Raw genomic sequence first — 19361 nt, 5'->3', positions numbered from 1 at the left:
ACAACAACAAAAAATAATAAAAAGAGAGAACCGACTACATTCAGTATATATTGTGGTTATCATAGACATTTAGATTTAGACTGGTAGACAAAATAAGCATACGTGTTAAATCACATTAGACGCTTCTTGAGCTGACGGAGAACACCTAAATTAACTTGAATTCAACAAGAGATTCTTCAGTTGGATTTGGAAATCGCTGCAGTTGTGTTAAATCAAAACCAGAGAATATTAGGTAACAATAAGGGATGTCAGCAAGGGGTTCAATGCAATCTTGAGTTGCTGCAAATTAATGTCGACGTACTGCAATTACAGGACATCAAACTTATCTATAGCAGCTCAATGTTACAGGGAGTCTCACACTGCCCAGCTCTTGCCACCCAGTGCACTCTGGAAATGATAAAAATAGTAACAACGATTGGTGGATCTCTTAATACAAGTTAACGCGTTGTTTTCCATTAGTTGAAATCTTATAAGGTGAAATGTGTGGTAGAGAAAAAAAAACAAAAAAATTTTAAATAAAAATCTACGGCCGAAGCATTATACACAAACGGGCCAACTACTTTATGGTTATTATACTTGTAAGAAAACGAATGTCTGTCATAGGAAGTGGCTTGGAAAAATGGAAGCAGTTAAACCTTCATCACTTTTGCTCGGATTGACTGGCTAACTGTCGATCATTGCTGGACTGTCTAAATAAAAGCAAAAATAAAAAACAGTTATAAAGCATAAGACAATTTTCCAGTAGATTAACTGCAACGTCTCCTTATATTGTACTACGAGACCCAGCAGGACAATACGAACTAATGCAACTAGCCCAACTTGAAAATACTTTTCAAAAGTTCTAGGTAATGAAGGTTCAATTATGTTGATACCTGCTGCTGAAATAAGGTGCGTAGACAAAAGCGCTTCCGCTTCTATCTCAGCTGCAAACAGATGGGATGGATCATTCTGATCAGACAAAACCCCTTCTCTGTCGATGGTCCGAAATGGTCATCTGATCCACATGGTCCATGGCGGTCCACAATAAAAAACCACACGTCGTTGCTCTTCACCTTGACGATGATGTTTAGACTTCTTGAATGTGTGCAGAATGTTTGCAACCAATTATCGACCAAAAGGGAAATGAATAATAAAGACTAACCATATATCTCATTAGTTCTTCCAAATGTTTCACTGTTTCAAATCTGATTTGACCATTACCCATCACACATCTTTCTACTTCGAATTTTTCGCGGGCCGCAATCTCTTCCAGTTTCAAAACACTGGCAGTTGTCCGCCGAACGTTACGACCGCATTCTAAAAAAAAAAAATAACGAGTAAAATTTTCTCTCATTTCAAAATTATAAGTTAGTGCATTAAAGTTACTGGATAATGTCGTTGAAGATAGCATTATGTCCGTTGTGTAGCCGCTTCAAAAAGATGGCATGTTAGAACAGAAATTACAGCGTAGAGTTTGGACGACGAACGGGCAGAGCGTCCAAGTGTTTTGACACTCGTTACATCAATATAGCATATCGGACGTACATTTCGTCCACACGAAACATCGAAATTTCCCACAATAAATACTAAAGAAAACAAAATTGATTAGATTTGAGTCCATTGATTAAACTACATATTAGAACACACCGAGAAAAAGATTCAGAATATTACGTCATAGGAAATCGGTCGAATGGCAGCTTTATAGTTGCACATCAGTTTGTTTCCAGTTCTCATTAAACTCAAGTTGGCGGTTTGCCGGCAACACATGATCACGCTTGTGCCGCTCATCATCCGTGATTAAAAGCAGAGACAACGGCTAATATGTAAACGAAACTAAGCAGAAACATTCCTACACAGCAGATAATTAAAAATAGCCAAACGAATGAAAAAGGAAAACAAAATTACCCATAATGATGAGGATCTTGTAGACTAACCGATAAGCATTTTCAAGATGGTGAGCTCGTAGATGATAGTGAAAAACCGCAATATGATGGTCACAATTTCGAACGAATGGGTAAATTACAATCCAGTCATTCGAAATTATGTGCATCATAGAACGCTTATCCACCATCCTAGATCATGCTTTCGACTCTAAATCATTCTGCGAAAAATATTTCAATTAACTTATCAAAATAAAATATTTAAAGAAAAACAGGAGCCCCAAATGACGGTTACGGCGGTGATCCAAACGAGTTCGAATAACGTGTCGTAACGATTGCGTAGGGATCGTTCGACATTTCAATAAAATATTAAAAATTACTGCATTAGTAAAACATAAGTGTACGTTAAAATGTAGATTACCCAAACGAAGAGATGACAAAAACACACGAGACATCATATAATTTGATAAAGTAGTGTTCCGTCAAACTACAGGCGACGACAAGAAATCGATTGGCAATTAGAAAAGCGAGTGCTTCAATCAAGACAAACATTGCGAATCTTCAAACATAAAATAACTTCAATCTACAACTATCGACAAGGTTCATTTTTATAAGTTACCTGGAGCAGTGATGATGAACGGCTTCTTTGATGTTTTATCCAGCCTTGGGATTACAAATGAAAATCAAAATAATGTGGCTTGGACAGGGCTGAGGATGAAACAAATATTTAAACGAATATTCTTCTAATATTTATTTTATCCTTACCAGACTCCATCCTTACAGGATCGCTTTTTCCAATTCGGTGGTAGGAAAACTAGAACTTATTTATCTCGATTTTTATGATCGTTGCAATTCGCTCAACACGAAGGTGGAGATGCGTAAGATTTTCTTGAGGCCTTTAGCAAAGATCGCGGACGACTTCGCTCAAATTTGAAACTAAAATGTTGATGGAAGTAAGGTTCAATGCAACTAGACAAGATGGGAGCCTGTGGAACCTTATTGGTTATCAACTTAATTAAAGCAATCCATATTTCAAAAGACATTAAATAATGAAATTAGTTAACAAAATCGTACTAACGTCGAAGGTGAGAAGATGGGGAACCCTTTCGACAGCGCAGTCCGCACCCCCTTGATTTTTCGAAAAGTTCCTCCAACTCAACAATAAAAAATTAAACAAGAGTCGGTACAAAAGATCCAACTGGGAATGAAAAAAAAAACATAAAATACTAAAACAGGAAAAGAATTAAGAAAAGAGAATGTACCGCAATCGATTGTCAAGTAGTTTGCGTTCTTTGTCGGTGATGGAATCCGTGTAGAGCGGGGTGTGTCGGATCTTGCGGAATCAATACGAGTACAGAAGCAAAGATAATTTTCACCCAAGTCCCTTTTCACAGTCGTCTCCTTATTAAATTACAAATTCAAAAAATTCAATCGCTTATTTTCCCAAATTTTACTGCAATCAAACGACATTAAGTATCGACTTTACAATTGATATTAAGGTTAAACTTACTCTATCACTTCTTTGAAAAATCCCTTTGCTTCAGATTACCGGTATCGCCCTCGGTTCGTTGACACGGAAATAATATCAACCGCTCCAACCCCAAGTTTACGCACAAATCTATCATGAATCTGCGTTTTTAAATAACCATTTTAGATCACCGATAAAACATAAATGTCACGTAATTTAAATTGGGTTAAGTTGCACGATAGATAGGATCTATTGTAAACACACACAGAGGTAAAATTCCCACAAGAGATGATGACTTACCAGAGCGAGAAAAATGCAAAGCAACAGACGATGGGACACGGATACGTACAAAGTCTATCACCTCGATCCAAGATTAGTTATGAATAGAAACTCGGAGCCTATACAGAATAAAATAATTAGAAAGACAAACAGCGATATAATAAAAACATGTGCAGACTTACATAAACCCAGAATTTCAAACTTGTTTAAATCTCCCAAAAGGAGAAAAACAAATGCATAACAAGATGGTCAGCAAGGAAATGGTGGTAGACAACGACGAAACATGAATCACTTTTACTAGACGAAATTGAAAAATTAGTTACTAACAAGAAAAGAAAGCGATTTGAGATCCACACCTGGAAATGCGTGTACCAAGACTACTGAGTTTAGCGTACGGTACGTCGCTCCGTCACCGTCAGTCAACACTTAAACTCTAATTAGGTGGCAGACTTACATAGTCATTTCGGCATGAACAGACAATTAAAACACTTGTGTCTATCAAATCTATCAAATCAAGGACATGGGGATAGGCCAACCTGTTCCGCCCAAAAAGAGATATTTTAGATGATAAAATTCCATGAAAATGAATAAAATACCTTTTCATGCAAATGAATAAAGTGGCTTGTATGCAAAGGGCGGCATTTGACTGGGTAGCCACGATCACATTAAACAGTGACAGAGCTTTAAAAAAAAAAAAAAAATAGGAAGAAAAACAGGGACATACGAAAAGGGAGGAAAAACTCCAACTGACGTCGTCGCCGGAAATAAAAATCAAACGTAGTACATCTAATACAATTTAACATAAAATTTTCCATTGTAAGAACTACTACTTTTTGTCAATTGTAAATACGAATAACTTACATATTCGATCGAAATCAGAAGTTTGTTCGTCGATTACCTAAAACAGACAAATGAAAATGAATAAGAAATGAAATTCAATCAAGAAAAATATTTACAAGTTTGAAAGTTGGAGGTAGATTTCAAGATCAAAACAGTTGAAATGGTCTTCAGTGTCTTGTCTGCCCAATTAAAAGAATCGATTAAATTTTTCAATAAGAAATTATCAAATACTCTACGTATACTCACGGGAAAAAATTCCATTTCAAAACTAACAAAGGATGGGGCAAAAGAACTGTACCTATATAAAGTCCGTAATGAAATTACAACGCCATGCTAAATTTCTATGAACAATAAATATGTAATTCTTACATGGAAAAATAATTATAAATAAATAGCGGACGGAATAAAATCAAAGATCGAGGAGTACGAAAAATTCCAAGCTACTCGTTCTATGATTAGGACCCTTTCTCCATGAACCCGCCAACGCCGGAAGTAGAAAAATAAAATAAAAAAGAACCAGCCGAAAAGATCTTTAAAAAAAGCCTTCCCCCTAAGTAAAAATTGAAATCAATTATTGACATGAGATCAAGATTAATTCAATTATTACTACCTCTTGGAAATTAGGAACGGTGATTTTCACCACCATTTCTGCGAGGAAGAAACCACCTGCGATGACATCGCATGCAACAAAAAAGGACCAAAGGAAAGGATAGAATTGGAATATCTTGGGTGTGTTGAAGCAAACGGAATGCAGACTGAACAGAGCGCCCAGGTGCAAGAGCCGTTCCATCTTCAACAACACCCAAGACACTTCTACCGTCCAACCTGGAAATGCTCGCCATTTTTATACCCAACTTTAACCTCCACATATCGTTTGACAAGTTTATTTTTGAGTGGATCTAAACGGTCTCAATTTGTCTGTTGATGATGACCCCCTATTCACTAACTTTACCCTCAAAGGCCAGAAAATGTGAGCTTCGCAATTACAGTTAGTTCGCTTGGATGTCTACAAATTTCTAAAGAGTTTAATAGTTCAATTTGTTTACGTGCGCAATTGCGGAGACCAATCAGATCTATTTACCGTTTAAAAGGAGTATCAGAAATAGATGCGGGTGATATGTTCTCCTTGCAGTCAACATCTAGCTGTGCAATTTTCTGAATAATACGAGCCCATTAGAAGTAACAAAATAACCAAATTGCGGTCGCCTACCTCCTTCCCCCGAGGTTTTTTCCCCCTATTTCTTCCGGGGGAGGGGGATATTCAGATCGGATAAACAGCACCAACTAACCACCTTTGTGTATGAAATAAGCTTGTTAATAACGCTACAAATGATTGCTATAGTCAAAATAGGAGCCAACAAACCATTTGATCCATGACGCGGTAATAAGGGGAACACTTAAATAATTATATTCCGATTAAAGTCTGATAGGTTTTACCTCGATCCGACCGTCGTTACTGAGTGATGAAACATAACGCGATAGACAAAACCCTAAATGCTCCTCAAGGATTTCAATCAATAGCAATTACTAATGTGATCAAAATACTACCTGGATAGAAACCCCAACGCGACCAAAAGCTACAAAAACCCAAAAGTGTGACCCTTCAACTAGGGCGAATTATGGAGGGATGTTGGCCCATACTCGAGTTTACCATGCAACTCGAAGAAAAAATCATAGTTAAATAAAAAAGGTAATTACTTCAGTTTGATTAACAATCACTTCATTGGACGCGTAATGTTGTCCTTCTTCCGCTTCTAACGGGCCTCTTTTAATCTGACTTGGAACCCAAAAAACCTAAATGAAAGAATCAATCATGTTCTGAGAAAATGGAATTTTGAAGAGGTGGTAAATTCAATGTTAAGTTCACTGTCACCTTGTCGTAGAAGTGACGATGTGTTTCCTCGTGTTCATTCTGAGATTGATTAAATGATGGACTGCTCTTCTTCATTCTTTTCTTACTGACGGGCTACCAGAGGCGAGAATCTTGATTCTGATACAATCAATCAATTCATTCAGCACCTTTGGTATTTAAAAGTGAAGTAGTATCTTGAGTTATTTAATTCATTTTTATACTTTGTGGCATCTATAAATAAACATTTCCTGCTTACCAGTCACCATGGATCCTTGTTCAATGGAAGATAACGACTTGTTGATTCGAATTTCCATTTATTCCTCGTAATTTTCTTTTGAAAAAGACCTTCAATTCTTCCAATTGGCTTCTAATGGCGGGATTAGCTACGCCAACATTTAGCTTCTTTGGATACTCGCAATTATCATCAGGGATGTATTGTGGAGACGGAATTGAATTTTTCCTATGCTTCCGAAGGTTACATCCGAGATCAGAAGAGTTAAATGCTTGTCAGCTATTGGTTCGCGGGCGTTGTAATATCTTCCTCTGCAACAGGTGAGCTAAGAAGACGAGCGACCGGATTGGTCCGAATCTTCTCGATGAATCCTGAATCCATATCGATATAATCGATGGAACCTATTGCTGCAGGGATTTGATAACATTTACATACATCCGACCACACTTGCTGCCTCCACCATCCAAGTAAAGATTAAAATTTACATAAAATGCAACGAAATTTCTTTGGATTGAAAACGGGTATTCCCATGTTGTCGTACATTAATCTTAGTGCCAAACATGAGATCGCAGGGAGCACAGTCGTACCTAAATTTAATCATTAGCGGATAGCACAAGGCTAAACAAATTGCACACTTACTCGCACTTACTTGTATTTAGCACAGCAGGTTTGTTGGTGTAGGTGTAGTTCTTCCTCATTTCTTAACAGTTAACAGCCACATGAATGTGTTACTACTTACTACTTGTCGTTCCGTGTACAGTAGGAAGAAGCCTTTCGAAACTATGTCACCATTTCGACTTGTATGGTCACTGTGAGCTGGGCAACGGACATGTATGGCTTGCGACATCATTTTCCTCACCTGTGGGAAATTGTTACGATATTACGCCATAGAACTTGACAATATAAGCACATTGCAGAACTTTACACGTTTTTAGCATCACTCACATTGTTTGGCGGGCCCTTCTTTACTCGTAGGAAAGAAGCCCTTCTTTACTTTATAGGGAAGAAAATTTGAGGTCAAATGCAATACATTTAACAATACGTCGATCGATGAGCTACATTTATAATCGTTGCATATCGAGATGGCCTTGTAATGCTGTAAAACAGGAAACACAATGATTAATTTTCATATTTGAACTTTGGATCAGTACAGAACATTCATAGTATCACAGCGAAATAAGTGCCTTTATTTGTAACAGTTCTATTGGAAAATGGTGCATCCTTTGTTTCAGAAATATAACGAGGTAAGGCCCCATTCTCTTGACTCATATGGGAAAATTAACATATCATACAGTAAGGTTCCAACTGATTGAGAAGCAATAGGACTGAGTGAATACAAAACTGTTGAAATTTAAATGGAAAATCACTATAACAATGAAAAAAAGAAAATCTAACAAGCAATTGCATATAACTTATCCGTGAATCAATGTGATTGAACACTAGTTTCCAATAAAGCAATTGGCTTAGATCATTCCCACCAAAGTGGTATGGAAATGAAAACAAATAAAAAATATTTACGACAATTATCACGGCTTTCTTGCACGCGACAGGAAACAGGAGGGAATTCTGAACAATGAACCTCGTGGAGTCGAGGATTGAAAATTAACATGTGCTTCTCAGTAAAGTCGTTCACTTAATGAGAAAATTAACACCTGCTGTTTTAGTCTGTTAGCTGTGTTGCCAACGTATTAAGGAAAAGATATTTAAATCAATTTCAGTAAATTTACATATGAAAATCTATCTTTAGAAAGTTGCACGGGATACGTTTCAAATTTTCAAATAGCAGCAATTTCAATTCAATAAGGAGAAACAAATTATGCTTGTGAAATTAAGGTGAATCGGAAAAGGCTAACGATCTCAATTGTAGGGGTGTAAAATTACAGGACATTCTCAAATCGTTAAATTTCTCTATACAGATATCTACTGAATGCCTTTATTAATAACGAAGAAAGAAAATTTGAATAAAGTTGCCAGATTAACACGTGTGTGAACAAAACAAATCCGACCACCATCTAGCGGCCATAAACGAAATCCAAACATTGACAAAGGCAAGTAGTGCCCCCTATAAGAAAACCTCACAGGTGCTATTCTCCACGCTTGTGTGCACGCAATGGCATTGATTGAACTTAACGAAGCAAAACTGAATAAAAGTCGACTCGACAAAAATAGCCACAAGTATTTGTTTAATTAGCCGATGCCACTTTTGACACAAGCATGCCAAAATATTGTGGTTGCCATGGCAACAGCCCTATGGGCAAAATTTACGACCAAGTCGCAATAACCTTTATTTTTCTCCAATTTGAGGCCAGTCTAGTTTCCGCTGGATTCTTATCTCTCTTCCTCTGGCCAGCCAGGATCTGATAAGAAACGAGTGCCAAATGATGTTCGTGTGCGTTTTTCAATACAAGGACAATGAACTCAGAGTCCTGCTGCTGATACAAAGGCCACGGCGTATATGGGTCACGTGCGAGGAGTTTATAATACACGACGACGCAATTACGCAGTGTGCGCAGGTACACGACCAAAACCCAGGAAGCGACTCCAGTCCACGACGTTCTTTTGTTTCGAATCTAAAAATCGGCAATTAAAATTGGACGACGGTTGGACTCGATGAAACGTTTCTAATTGAATCAGCATTTCCTCCCGTTATTGTTTGTTGATTGCCCTTGAAATATGGTAAAGAGCATAGCAGACGACGTTTGAAGTGCAAGGGGCGGGATTTACCTCGTGGGAGGGATTTTCTCGACGTCGAAATTTGCGTCATGTACATATCGCGATATGTTGTACACACGCGGCAAAAATCGATTCTGGGTTTCTTTGTTGACGTTGAAAAAGCCCAACTCGAAACGCACGTAGACTCTCACACAGACACACGAGGGAGAAAGAAGCAAACTTCTTGTTTTGTTTGTTATCGGAGCGAGGAGAGGCTGGTAAAACCGAGTCCGGCCAACATTTCTGCCAATTGAACGTTTCGAGCTGAGCTTATTAACCACTCGAATAATCTGCAATTGTCTAAAAAAGGTAAAAAGGTCGTTCTTTAATTTTTTCGATCAATATTGTTCGTACGCGTTTGTTTTGATCGTGGTGTGGGGGGAGGCATGGAGACCAAGAAAGATGCGCAGAAAAATGTGTGTGTGAAATCCGCAGTAGGCTCCATTTTGTAAAGAGATAATTTTGAGAATTATGTTGGGACTAGCAAGAAAAATGAGCAAGGCCAACAGGATGATGGTAGAAGAAAAAAGTTGTCGACATTTTGGGTTGTCGAGCTGGGGGTCATTGACGCCGTACCACAAAGTCCCTTTGTTTCCCTTTCAGTTGTGCTCCCTCCTCCATCGAATTTTTTCTCTTCCAGTCAGAAAACCCAACAACATTTTTTGAGACCTCTATTTCTCCTTCACGGTAATGCTACTTACCGTGCGTTTAAGCATCGATTCGCGAAAGTTAATTGGCCGATTACCTGCTCAAGGACAAAAAGGGATTTCTGATTGTCTTACATTTATTTTTATTATTATTATACTATGGGATTATTACTTGTTATTTTCAGATGTTATTAGGCCATTGTTGGAAGGACAATCTTTTTTATTCTTTTATTGGTATATTTTCATGTGTTGATTTGGTTGGCCACCACACAGCTGACGATTGACTCGTTTTCAATGTTTTTGTTGGTTGCAGCAGAAGACGTAATAATAATCTCGGGCTCTTTGTTGTGAAAGGACCAACGCGATGAAAAATTTTTAAAAATAGTCAAGGCCGCCATTCTTTAAAAAATATTTACCTATATACACAAAGACTTTAATTTGTTTTGATAGATTTAAAGGGAAACTTAATAGCAGACGATGACCCGAAAAAATATTAAGAAATCGGATGGAAAAGGAAATTTACTTTTGTATGATGACAACAGCCCTTTTTTTAAACGTTTTTAAGTGTTTAAAAAGAAGTAGAAAGTGACGGTGGGTTAACAATAGCAGCACGTAACTGTTTTGTTCTGCACTGCAGACTTTTGATTAATATTTACCATATCTGGTCGGTTCTGCTTCTTCATCACAGTTCTGATTTCTTATTGTCTAAAAAATATTGTTTCAACAGGCAGTTTAAAAGTTATCTCTCTTTCGCTGTTCTACAATAAAGAAATCTCTAAAGTTTGTTTCTCGTTTTCCAGGTGTGTCACAGTGGCCCACAGCTAAAGGAGCAGCAGCAGCGATTTCTACTCAATTTAGTGAGACGTTGGCCTCACTCTGGCCAACCAGAACAGCTGGCTTTGCTGGCCCCCCTCCTTGGGGGTGCGTTGGGAGGTGAATATAATCATCCTGTAAAAAAAAATGAATTTGCCTCCCCTTGTTCCACGTGAATACAATTTTCAAGGTTGTCGGTGTGAATCATGATTGTATAATTCATTCTTTTTTGCCTTCCAACAAAACAGTTGAGGATTTTCGGTGCTCACAGTGACAACATAGAAGCTGCTGGCCATCCACCTCAAGAAGACAACAACAGACAGCAGAATCAGCAACAGTTAGTCAACCGTCGACGACGTCAGAGACAAGCCGTCGTTGCTGCAGCTGGTCCAGTGAATCGCCACAACAACAACAACGTGGCGGTGGCTCATCCGAGGAATAACGAACAAGAACCACAAGCACCGGAACGACAACAGAGGAATCGTCGTTGGATGGCAAACGGCCAGCACTCTACTTGGTTTCAAGGTCAGTGTTCTTTTCGGCAGTGCCATCCTATTTCCTTTTCCATAATTTGCCCAAAGCTAAAAGCAACTTCTTCACCATCTTAACTCATTTCATTGTTGTTCCATGTGCTGTGTCGACTGGGCTGGCAGGTATTCACTCCATGGGCCACTCGCTAGGATCGTCCTCTTCGGACGGCCCGTCTTCATCTTCAATCAAGGATCCGTGCAGAATGGTCAAGACATTTCAGGCGTATTTGCCAGAATGCTGCCACCGCACCTATTCGTGCGTTCACTGTCGGGCCCATTTGGCCAATCACGACGAACTCATTTCCAAGGTGAATTACATTTTTCTTTTAGAATTTCGATTCTCTTTGCTAACCATTTTGTGGGTTTTTATTATTGTGGATGCCTTGAATAGTCGTTCCAGGGCAGTCAAGGACGAGCCTATCTCTTCAATTCCGTGTAAGTCGCCAATCCAGTTTGCAATTCAGTCGAGTCTAGACGCCAAGGACGAATTCAAATTGTCGTGTTTTTGCGACTGTTTTTTAAATCATTTTCTCTCCCCTGTAGGGTGAATGTGGGTTGCGGTCCAGCCGAGGAGCGTGTCCTGCTCACGGGATTGCACGCCGTCGCTGATATCTATTGCGAGAGCTGCAAAACCACCCTCGGGTGGAAATATGTAATTACTATTATTAATACTTGTCAAACATTTCAGTTCATTTACAAAATTAATTGTATTTCGCAGGAACATGCATTTGAATCGAGTCAAAAGTACAAGGAAGGCAAATTTATTATCGAATTGGCCCACATGATCAAGGACAACGGATGGGAATCGTAAAAATCGCTAAACCCTAAAAGTCTTTCGTTTATTTTCGGTTTAGGGACAGCAAAAAAGGATTGAATTCTGTTTGGTTTTGCCATCATTTGCGCATAGTTTTTCGTTCCGCCTTTTTATTATTTCCCTTTCAAGTTAATCGCCCACCTCATTTGATTAATTTCCGTATCATTCTTGATCTCTCTCTTAAACTCTACTCTCTCACTTGATTTGATAATCGATGACGTTTGATGCCCCCAATTAGAAATTCGCGGAATTTTCTTTCTTTTTTAGTTATGATTTAGTCCCTCCATTGATTATGAGATTCATGGGGGAGTCCACGGGATCACTTTGGTTAAAGAAAAGATCAATGTCTATGTTTAATTTTTTAACTGTTTGTGTCTTATAATCGTCTATTTGAATGTTTTACTTTTATTAGACGTTCTCTCTTGTGTCGCATCTTATATACATACCCACACCCCCAAAGAGAATCGCTCCCCCCGTTCCTCGTCTACACGATCCCAGAAAAAAAAATTATTTCAAATTCTCTCGGAAAGAAAAACACGCGACTCCTAGTCATTTGAAATCTGTCGGATTGCCTGGCGCTTTGACGACTCTTGCATTTTCTCCCAGTCTTTATCCCTCTCCTTTTTTGTTATCCTTTTGGTGATTGAAGGATCGCGTAGAAAAAAAAAGAAATTTCAAAATCAAGAAAAGCTTAATTTTAAAGATAAAAATATTTCCCTTCGCTCCTGCTTTTTTGAAAAAAAGATTAACCCCTTAATTGTTTTATTTTCTTCGGTTAATAATCACCCTCTATTCGGTATCCCGAGTCTTTCACAACAAAAACACACTCACACTTGTACGATTCATTAATATTTACCTAGTACTCCTTTTCCTTAGTACATTGAAAAAAGTGACTAGTAGTAATCTACATTTGTTTCTATCTAGAAAAATCATTGGGGAAATCTTTTATTTCTTGACAAGAAAAAATTCAAAGAAAAACAAATTCGGGTAATTCAAATCGGTGGATGGGTGGTGTCTTTTGTACCTCTTGTTACCTACCGTCTAATGTCAAACTTCACCTTCATTTAAGAAAATCTGTATGCATAAATATATATTATACTGTATTATTAATTACCTTCAAACCAACTCTGGTGTTCTCTCGCCAGTGAAATCGAAAAAAAAAAATAAAAAAAAAAATTTAAAAGTCTTTGTATTAGGTCCACTTTTTTAACAGGGTCTTTGTATCAACTTTTGACTTTGCTCATTCCATCGCACAGGACACGTTGAAGAAACTCTTGATGCAAGACTGCAAGTGAATTTGCCCATTTCCCCCTTTGCTGCGCTATCCAAAAACATTAGCTACAAATTAGTTCAATTGTACGGTAAAGACAGAAGGAATTCTCTGGCTCTTGAAAGCATACAAAAGCGTGTTGCTATTTTAGTGATTTTACTGAATTCTTTTTAAAATCGTTAAGGCAATGACGGCATGACGCAATGCTGAAAGTTTCAGGATTTACAGAATAGGCAACATTGGAGATGGGTGTTCCGTCTTCCGACTGCAAAAAACAGAACGATCACGTTGCTGTCATCTGTGCAACAGGCAGCAAAGTTACATATAGGTGTTTTCCCTTCGAGTAGTGAACAAATTAACAAAATGGAAATTCAGTACAACTCAAAAGATAAACTAGGAGAAGGAGGATTTGGCTCAGTCTTTTTCGGAAGGTTTAACGGTCATCAAGTTGCTGTCAAAAGAGTTGACGTTACGAAAGTTAATGATAACGAGGAAAAAGTGTTGAAACAATTGGACCATCCCAATATCATCAAACTCTTCCACTCTGAAATAGACGCAGACGAGCATTTCAAGTAAGATTCTCCGATTAAATCTAAAGAAAGAAAATTGATGAAATTGCTGTCGATTGCTGTTTTTGTTGTTGTTATTCTAAATACCAATTGTTAGGTATTTCGCTTTGGAACTTTGCGACGCATCTTTAGATCAGCTGTTTCTAATGTCTGATGATCCGCGAAAATACAAAGGACCCAAATTACCACATCATTTCACAGTTTTTCTCCACTTGGCTTTGGGTCTCGAGTATATCCATTCAGAAAAAATTATTCATCGGGACATCAAACCGGAAAACGTTCTCATATCCGTCGATTCCGCTGGACTGGTAACAATGAAATGGGCGGATTTTGGGTTGTCCCGATCCGTTAACGAACGAGGAACGTGCACGCTAAGTGGAATTAAAGGAACTCTAAACTGGTTTGCTCCCGAGTTGCTGGAAAGTCTAGAAAGAAATCCAAAAGAACCAGGACGGGGTACAGTCAAGAGCGACGTCTTTGCATTAGCCCTCGTCTTTGGTTTTCTCCTCTTGGGTGGACAACATCTATACGGGACGACGGTTCAAATTCCTAATAATATCTTGAAAAAAGAACAGGTCAATATGGAAAGTAAGTTTCACTTTTTATATGAAGTATTTTTAATTACCGAAAAAAAAAGTTAAAAACAACACTTTTCATAGAAATTAAACGTTCACATTACTCTCGCGGTCTTCTATCGAAAATGTTGGCCGACGAACCTGGCAGAAGAATTTCAACCTCACAAGTCGTCATAGAATTAAAATCTATCGAAAAAGAGGTAGAACTCTATTGAAAAAAAAACCGATTTTTTCACATTTTTTTATTTTTTTACTAATCGATCCTTTTCTCCTTAAACTAAACCACTGAAATATTAATTTAAAAAATATATTTAATTTTATTTATTTATTTTTTTAGATTTCAATTAAAGGGAGAGAATTGCGGCACCTGTGTCAGGAAGAAAGTATAGATCTCGAGAAAATGCTTCTCTTAATCCAACAAGGGATCGATGTCAATGGAAAGGATGACAACGGCTGGAATGCACTTCATTTCTTGTGTCGATATAATTCAAGTGAGAAATTAATCGACGCGATCCAACTCTTAATCCAACTCGGAATCGATGTCAATGAAAAATCTAACAAAGGATGGAATGCACTTCATTTCTTATGTTCTAATAATTCAAATGAGAAATTATCCGACGTGATCAAACTCTTAATCCAACTCGGAATCGATGTGAATGAAAACATTAAAGACGGAGGCAATGCACTTCATTTGTTGTGTAGTAATAATTCAAGTGAGAAATTAATCGACGTGATCCAACTCTTAATCCAACTCGGAATCGATGTGAATGAAAAAGATAACGATGGGCGGAATGCACTTCATTACTTGTGTGCTAATAATTCAAGTGAGGAATTAATCGACGCCATCCAACTCTTAATCCAACTCGGAATCGATAAGAATGGAAAGGATAACGATGGGTGGAATGCATTTCATTTCTTATGTTCTAATAATTCAAGTGAGAAATTAATCGACGCGATCAAACTCTTAATCCAACACGGAATCGATGTCAATGGAAAGGATGACAACGGCTGTAATGCACTTCATTTCTTGTGTCGATGGAATTCAAGTGAGAAATTAATCGACGCGATCAAACTCTTAATCCAACTCGGAATCGATAAGAATGGAAAGGATAACGATGGGTGGAATGCACTTCATTTCCTGTGTTCTAATAATTCAAGTGAGAAATTATCCAACGCAATACAACTCTTAATCCAACTCGGAATCGATAAGAATGAAAAGGATAACGAAGGATGGAATGCACTTCATTTTTTATGTTCTAATAATTCAAGTGAGAAATTATCCGACGCAATCCAACTCTTAATCCAACATGGGATCGAGGTAAACTCCAATGAAATCGATGCGCGATCTTTGATACGACGTAGAAACAACCAGAAAATCGAAAACATTGAAGAAATCATCCAATTGCTCGACAGAGCAGCCATTAATTAAAAAAAAAAGGAAACTCGAAAAAATGAAACTTTTTAAAAGATGAGCTACGTCACTACGTGTGAAAAATAAATGTCACTTTGAGTAACTTTTAGGTCTCCTTTATTCCCTTTAAATTTAACGAATCCTCCTCATTATCAATGTTGGTTGGCCAAAGTATTTTTAATTATTTGCGACAAACCACAGCGTCGCCTGTAAAACCTGAATTCATGATTGTATACTATTAAAAAAAGAATGTTTCCGAATTTTTGTTTGAAAAAGAATACAGATTTTTTCTGTTGAATATTTTGTGCATCTCTTTAACAATAAAGTTAATAGTTAAAAACAAATCTTATTGTTGCGCGTCTGTCGTATTTCTACGTGAACATCAACATCGGTACTTAATGACATATTTCATAAAATCATGGCTCGCGCGTTGACTGGATTCCGATCAATCCGTTAACATGTCACACATTTAGCGCAAAATACTTGATTTATGATTTTTTACAATAATCAATTGTCGAGTTCCAGTTTCCATCAGGTGTGTATTTATTATATTTTGGTCAACGTACAATAAGTCCGTCTCAACTTTTTCTGTTTAATTCTCTTTCAACTTTGAAAAATTCACCCCACCCCGCACACGCACAAATTCAACGTCTGAAACTGTTTTCATTTTCGAACTTTCGTCTGAAAATTCAAAAACACAAAAAAAAAAAATGATTTTGTCCACCTGAATAACGTTTGTTTGTTTTGTCGGGGGATGGAGTGATGGGGGGTAGCGTTGGTTATAAATCAATTCCTCTCTATATGGTGGTATGTTAAGTGTTTTCATGTGTCAACTTTGTCGTCGCTTTGGATCAAGACAGGAGAAAAATAAGAGAAATGAAAACAATTAGAAGAGGAGCGTGCTCATGCCACCCATTTCGCTCTGCTCCTTGACAAAGATCTCAAAGTACTGGTAGATGATGGTTACGGCCAACAGGATACCCGTGCCAGAGCCAATGGCGCCCATGAAATCGGCAATCACCGAAAGAGCTCCGATACACAAACCACCGAAAGCGGCCGCTGTCGGAATGTATCGGTTCAATTCGTGGATCATCGACGTCTCACGATGTCCTCGCATCACCATCTGTTGCTCCTTCAGCTGCTTGGCAACCTAATTTTAAAATAAAAATATTATAATAAAATCCAATTAAAATTAAATAAATCTAAATTACATCTTTGGCGGAAGATCCAGACACGTCAATCCACGTCTTGGAGAAGAAGGCGCAAGAGCCCAACATGAAGCAAATGTAAAGGACGGCGTGGATGGGATCCTCGGCGATGTGACCCAGACTCTCTGGAGGAGACAGGTAATAACACAGGCCACCAATCGGATAGGCACGGGCAGGTCCACCTCCGCCAACGTCGCCCCAGACGCCGAGCAAATTCACCAAAAAGTTGCCGGCGAATTTAACGGCCAACATTTGCGAAATTACGTACAAGTTGGAGACGAGAGCCGATTGCAAAATGATGGGGATGTTGGACGTGTAGAACAATTTAATGGGATAAGAAGAGTATTGGCCGCGGTAGCGAGCAGATTTGATGGGCAAATCGACGCGGAAGCCCTGGAAGTATATGACGACGGCAAAGACGAGGACTGTGGCCAACAGATTCATCAAGTTGGGCAAGTTCTGGCGGTAGAAAGCCTCGCGGAGAGCTCGAACCTTGTCCTGGCGAGTGGCCAAAAGGTGGAACAGAGCAATAACGGCACCTTCGAACTCTGTGCCTCGGCCAGTGTTGACTGTCGTCGGGCTGAAGGCCTTCCATACGATCGTCTCGCAAATGTTGGTGGCGATAAAGAGTGAAATACCAGAGCCGAGACCGTAACCCTTCTGGAGCAATTCGTCGAGCAACAAGACGATCAAACCGGCGATAAACAGCTGGATGACGATCAAAAGGCAAACACCACGGCCGATTTCACTCGGCTCGCCGTACATGCCCGTCATGACGTAGACAATCGACTGGCCAATGGTAATAACCATACCAAACACTGTAAATAACATAACATCAATAGGCTGTGGACAACATTTCAGTTTTGATCGGATGAGCTTACGTTTCTGTGCTCCGTTGAAGAGAGCCCTGTCCTTTGGTGTGTCACCGACTTCAATAATCTTTGCACCAGCCAACAGTTGCATGATGAGGCCAGATGTGACGATGGGGGAGATACCCAACTCCATGAGTGTACCTCTGTTCGAAGCCAGGATGACACGAATCCAGTAGAAGGGATCGGCAGAATCTGAGCTCATGATGCCGAAGAGAGGAATCTGACGAGACAACACATAATTGAAATACAGAACATCATTCAAGTGTGTGCAAACAAAAGTAAGTACCTGGCAGCAAACAAGAAAGATGAGGAGGGTGATGGCTGTCCATAGCACCTTTTCACGAAACTGGATTTTTCGCTCAGGTTTGGCAATTTCAGGCAGGATACTGCAGAAAGGCTTGATGACTTCCAAGAATTTGACTGCAAGCAAAGTAATTAGAAGGGATTATCAGAAAGGGTTGAGCAAACAAGGATGCAGGTCTCAATATGTTAATCAGGTAACAAGTGGCTAGGTCTGGTAGCGAAAACTAGCCGAATAAATGCAATTAAATCGTCACTTACAGCCCATTTTGGAGGTGTGATTGGTGACGACAAAGAGTGTGGCAAAAAAGAGAATCGGAAACTATTTCTCGATGGTTGAAAAAAGAGAAAAAGTCTTTAGTAAATTGGGGTGAATGAAACGCCGGCTGGCGTTCCTGTGGACTTGACTTGTTCAACTGTGCAGTTACCCGTCTGACAGTTCCACATCGACACAAGCAAAACGGTTAACAATTGAATCGATTCACTCGTTTCTCGAATCGAGTTGAAGGTAATACTCCCCGATACTATGGCGATCTAATGGGAGAGCCCGACTGAATCGATTAGTGAAAGAGTGAAGCGATACGCGATTAATCGCCGTGAAGGCTAAGAATCGTATCGAGATATTTCCACGTTGGAACTTGGAAGCAAAGTCACGTGACACATCATCAAGAATAAAAAGGAAAGAAAAAAGCCGAGTGTGGGTTAGCAGCACTGGGGGCGCCTAAAAATCAACTGCGTGTCACTTGTGCACGTTGCCAATTTTAGTAGACTGGTTTTTGTTATTTTTCTTTCTTAAAGTATAGAATTTAATTTTTCTAAAGTAGTGGAAACTCTTTATTTTCGTAAAATGTCATGAAAATTGTTTAAACTTATCAAAATGGCTTTAAACTTTGAAATTACTAATTTAATTCGTTGTACAGAGCGCGAGTCTATCTAGTGGTAAAATCATTCACTATGATTTCCGCCATCTAGCAGTCAAAATATCAACTCACTGTCTCGCCATCTAGTAGTCAAATGTATAACTAAAAATGGAAATGCGCATTCGATTCTGTTTCATTTCCCATTTTATCTTTTTTAAACCGTCTCAGTAAGAACGTCGTTTAGTCTCAT

General features: G+C 38.6%; 3 protein-coding genes and 1 long non-coding RNA gene across 6 annotated transcripts; 2 read left to right on the top strand and 2 right to left on the bottom strand.

Moving 5' to 3' along the window:
* Positions 1–32: 32 nt before the first annotated feature.
* On the bottom strand, positions 33–8223 carry LOC124315696. The gene is made up of 28 exons (XR_006911553.1): positions 8049–8223; positions 7476–7626; positions 7180–7389; positions 6555–6937; positions 6320–6465; positions 6166–6240; positions 5995–6086; positions 5057–5936; positions 4816–4996; positions 4693–4744; positions 4563–4625; positions 4468–4504; positions 4203–4287; positions 3963–4142; positions 3789–3903; positions 3628–3725; positions 3370–3488; positions 3122–3312; positions 2934–3057; positions 2625–2795; positions 2479–2567; positions 2281–2418; positions 1885–2102; positions 1627–1828; positions 1366–1565; positions 1201–1296; positions 873–1136; positions 33–689 (listed from the first exon to the last, which is right to left on the bottom strand). It is a non-coding gene; the product is annotated as an uncharacterized LOC124315696 (long non-coding RNA).
* Positions 8224–9367: 1144 nt separating this feature from the next.
* Positions 9368–13232, top strand: LOC124315648 (protein yippee-like 1). Of its 3 annotated transcripts, none has more exons than XM_046781452.1 (7): positions 9368–9551; positions 10690–10822; positions 10951–11227; positions 11356–11540; positions 11624–11667; positions 11776–11884; positions 11951–13232. In XM_046781452.1, exons 3-7 carry the CDS (start codon positions 11194–11196, stop codon positions 12041–12043), a joined length of 465 nt encoding a protein of 154 aa, XP_046637408.1. In that variant the 5' UTR covers positions 9368–9551; positions 10690–10822; positions 10951–11193; the 3' UTR covers positions 12044–13232. The 3 variants fall into 3 exon arrangements, with proteins under 3 accessions (XP_046637408.1, XP_046637409.1, XP_046637410.1); XM_046781453.1 differs by lacking the exon at positions 9368–9551 and adding an exon at positions 10348–10480; XM_046781454.1 differs by lacking the exons at positions 9368–9551; positions 10690–10822 and adding an exon at positions 10859–10874.
* A 341-nt stretch (positions 13233–13573) lies between these two features.
* LOC124315200 (mitogen-activated protein kinase hog1-like) lies at positions 13574–16726 on the top strand. Its single transcript, XM_046780709.1, has 4 exons — positions 13574–13888; positions 13983–14473; positions 14545–14660; positions 14798–16726. The coding sequence occupies exons 1-4, from the start codon at positions 13680–13682 to the stop codon at positions 15887–15889; spliced, it is 1908 nt and encodes a 635-aa protein (XP_046636665.1). The 5' UTR covers positions 13574–13679; the 3' UTR covers positions 15890–16726.
* LOC124315300 (protein transport protein Sec61 subunit alpha) lies at positions 16391–18911 on the bottom strand. The gene is made up of 5 exons (XM_046780877.1): positions 18513–18911; positions 18238–18371; positions 17961–18171; positions 17083–17897; positions 16391–17021 (listed from the first exon to the last, which is right to left on the bottom strand). The coding sequence occupies exons 1-5, from the start codon at positions 18517–18519 to the stop codon at positions 16758–16760; spliced, it is 1431 nt and encodes a 476-aa protein (XP_046636833.1). The 5' UTR covers positions 18520–18911; the 3' UTR covers positions 16391–16757.
* Positions 18912–19361: the final 450 nt, after the last annotated feature.

This window comes from Daphnia pulicaria, chromosome 11, assembly GCF_021234035.1.
Source record: "Daphnia pulicaria isolate SC F1-1A chromosome 11, SC_F0-13Bv2, whole genome shotgun sequence".
NCBI classification, from domain to species: domain Eukaryota; kingdom Metazoa; phylum Arthropoda; class Branchiopoda; order Diplostraca; family Daphniidae; genus Daphnia; species Daphnia pulicaria.
Note: the sequence above shows the minus strand (reverse complement) of the source record. Positions and strands in the feature narration are given on the sequence as shown.